At 31.2% G+C, this 2,404-nt stretch overlaps 1 protein-coding gene across 1 annotated transcript; it reads right to left on the reverse strand.

Moving 5' to 3' along the window:
* Window positions 1-526: 526 nt before the first annotated feature.
* Window positions 527-1,806, reverse strand: LOC139866123 (nudix hydrolase 18, mitochondrial-like). The gene is made up of 4 exons (XM_071854259.1): window positions 1,622-1,806; window positions 1,379-1,496; window positions 1,016-1,099; window positions 527-820 (listed from the first exon to the last, which is right to left on the reverse strand). Exons 1-4 carry the CDS (start codon window positions 1,705-1,707, stop codon window positions 587-589), a joined length of 522 nt encoding a protein of 173 aa, XP_071710360.1. The 5' UTR covers window positions 1,708-1,806; the 3' UTR covers window positions 527-586.
* Window positions 1,807-2,404: the final 598 nt, after the last annotated feature.

A 2,404-nucleotide genomic window follows, 5' to 3' on the forward strand; every position in this document is an offset into this window, starting at 1 on the left:
AGTTATACAACTAGACTTACAAGAAAAAAAATTATAGTATTATTTTGTTATTATCATTCAGACGGTTATTCAGCATAAAAAGTAATTAACATTATTCAATCGCCGATCACTATATAATCTTTCTCTACCCATTCTACCATCAACGTCCATTATAGAGCTTAACACACAAAAAAAAAAAAAAAAAAAGGGTAAACAACACATATGTAATGAATCAACCTAGCTTCCATTATAATTATCAAGATTGTACAAATCAATGATAATTCTAAAAGAATAAATAATGTAAGCATTTCCAATAAACATGCTTCTTGAAGTAAAAATTTCCCAAAAGAAATAGTACAAAACTAATGTTAAGTAATCCCTAAATTCCCTCTTCTAAGTCATTTTACTTCTCTGAGATCGAAAAATCATCGTTTCAAGAAACTAAGTCGCGATGGCAAGAACGTCGAACAATTGTAGCGTCAAGCTCATTCGTATCAAAGACGACAACCACTCAAATTTCAGGGCCACACTCTTGTCGTCCTTGTGATTTTTATTTTTTTTTTCCTTTTCAAAATCGTCTTCATATTTACAAGTGAATAGTTCGAGTTCATAGATTACTTGTAGGAGTCGATTCGAGCCTTGTGACTAATAAATCCAATGCTTCTTTCATCCATGAATATTGGCAAACTTCTTTAGCCTTAGGCACACTCACCCAAACCCTTTGACGAATATCTTTCTCGGGCCAATAATCAAGTTGCTCTTTAACAAGTAACGGAAACATATGGCCTTCGTAGTATCCATCGTTGCCTTTGCTCTTAAAGCACCATTTACCCAATGCTCCCTGTAATAAGTCAACAAACATATGTTCAACAACATGTTTGAATAATAATAATTTCTAATTTCTAATCATATCATAATAATAATGAAATGAAATATAAAAACAATGGCAGGCTCAATTTGACTTTAACATATAATATAATAATTGAATTATTTAATAAGAAAATGTCAACATTGCTAGCTAGAATTAGGAACTAACCTCAACAGTACCATAAACTCCAGCTTCTTCAACAGATTCTCTTAAAGCAGCTTCTTTTATTGATTCATCTGATTCCCATCCTCCCTGTTAACATATAATGAATTAATGATTTACTGATGCCAAAAAATCGTCGTTAAAAAAAAGGAGTTAAATCATTGTATATTAAGAATTTTTCTAACCATATGTATTGAGGTTGTCGTTAATATGAATAAAAATATACTAATTTAAAAAAACTGCTTACTAATATTAGTCATTTATATTGCTATATACAACATTTTAGTACACGTTAACGACGCGTTTAATAAAAATACTAGATTTATATTTATATCAGAAAAATTAAAAAGTATGGAGAAAATTAAATACCTTAGGGAACAACATTCCTTTGCCTTTTCTTTGAGCACTAATCACAAGTACTTCTAATGCATCTTCTAGATTCTTGTCTGATCCAATATTGTTAGTTTTGAGTCTGTAAGGTATACACCTGCATTCAATTCAATACACCTTTTTAATTAGTAACCAACATTTTAAATTTGAGACACTTATATAATTGAGTCCATGTTAATGAAAATCAAGAAAATAGGGCTAAGGGAAAGAACAGGGACTGACCCAACAACTTGGCGTTGACCTTGATTGTAACGCTGCAATTGGCGGCCACTACGAGCAACCATGGTTACCATATTTTTCAATTCCATTTCAGTTTTATGTTAGTAATTTGTTGAAACGGGCAATATGTGATTTTTAGATGATTTATGAAAATTGATTGAGAGAAGAAGATAAAGAAGCAGTGGGTTATGTTTGTGTTTTGTGGTAGAAATGGGTTGAAATTGAAATATATATATAAGGAGGGGAATGGGAATCGAGAGATAATACAGCGTTAAGTGGGGGTGGGGTCAGCTCAGATAAGGAGATATTCAATGAACAAAAAGCGCCGTAGGGAATGCGTGTTACGTGGCACGTGCGGGATTCTACGTCGACTTCCAAAACTGTAACGATCCACGATTATTATATTTTAGCATATTTATATTCAAATTTACAAATACCTGGTCAACGAGATTAACTGTATGCGAGAAGGTTTTTTATATAACTATATGATTTTTGTTATGATACTAAAGTTAAAGAAGGTGGATGCTAATTTCCACATAAATTCAAATTTTATTATTATTTCACCTAACATATATCATTGAAGACACGGATGTATAGTAAAATTTTAGTATTATAAATATCAATCAGTTGTAAAGATATTGAGTACACAATCATTCAATAATATTTCATACTTCCTTCTTTCTTCTCTTTTATTACTCCGTAGTAGATTATAATTGAATTAAACCACTAAAGGTAGTAATAAACTAGTAAATTACAACACGTTATCAGCACGAAGTGCTCCGTATA

The sequence above is a fragment of the Rutidosis leptorrhynchoides genome, chromosome 9 (assembly GCF_046630445.1).
Source record: "Rutidosis leptorrhynchoides isolate AG116_Rl617_1_P2 chromosome 9, CSIRO_AGI_Rlap_v1, whole genome shotgun sequence".
NCBI lineage: Eukaryota > Viridiplantae > Streptophyta > Magnoliopsida > Asterales > Asteraceae > Rutidosis > Rutidosis leptorrhynchoides.

Excerpts from the sequence above, each read along its gene's own strand:
- LOC139866123 (XM_071854259.1), bottom strand. The coding sequence starts at position 1,707 with ATGGAATTGAAAAATATGGTAACCATGGTTGCTCGTAGTGGCCGCCAA. Across the intron at positions 1,100-1,378 it reads AAGGAATGTTGTTCCCTAAG|GGAGGATGGGAATCAGATGA; the intron begins GTATTTAATTTT and ends ATATGTTAACAG. Across the intron at positions 821-1,015 it reads GAGTTTATGGTACTGTTGAG|GGAGCATTGGGTAAATGGTG; the intron begins GTTAGTTCCTAA and ends GACTTATTACAG.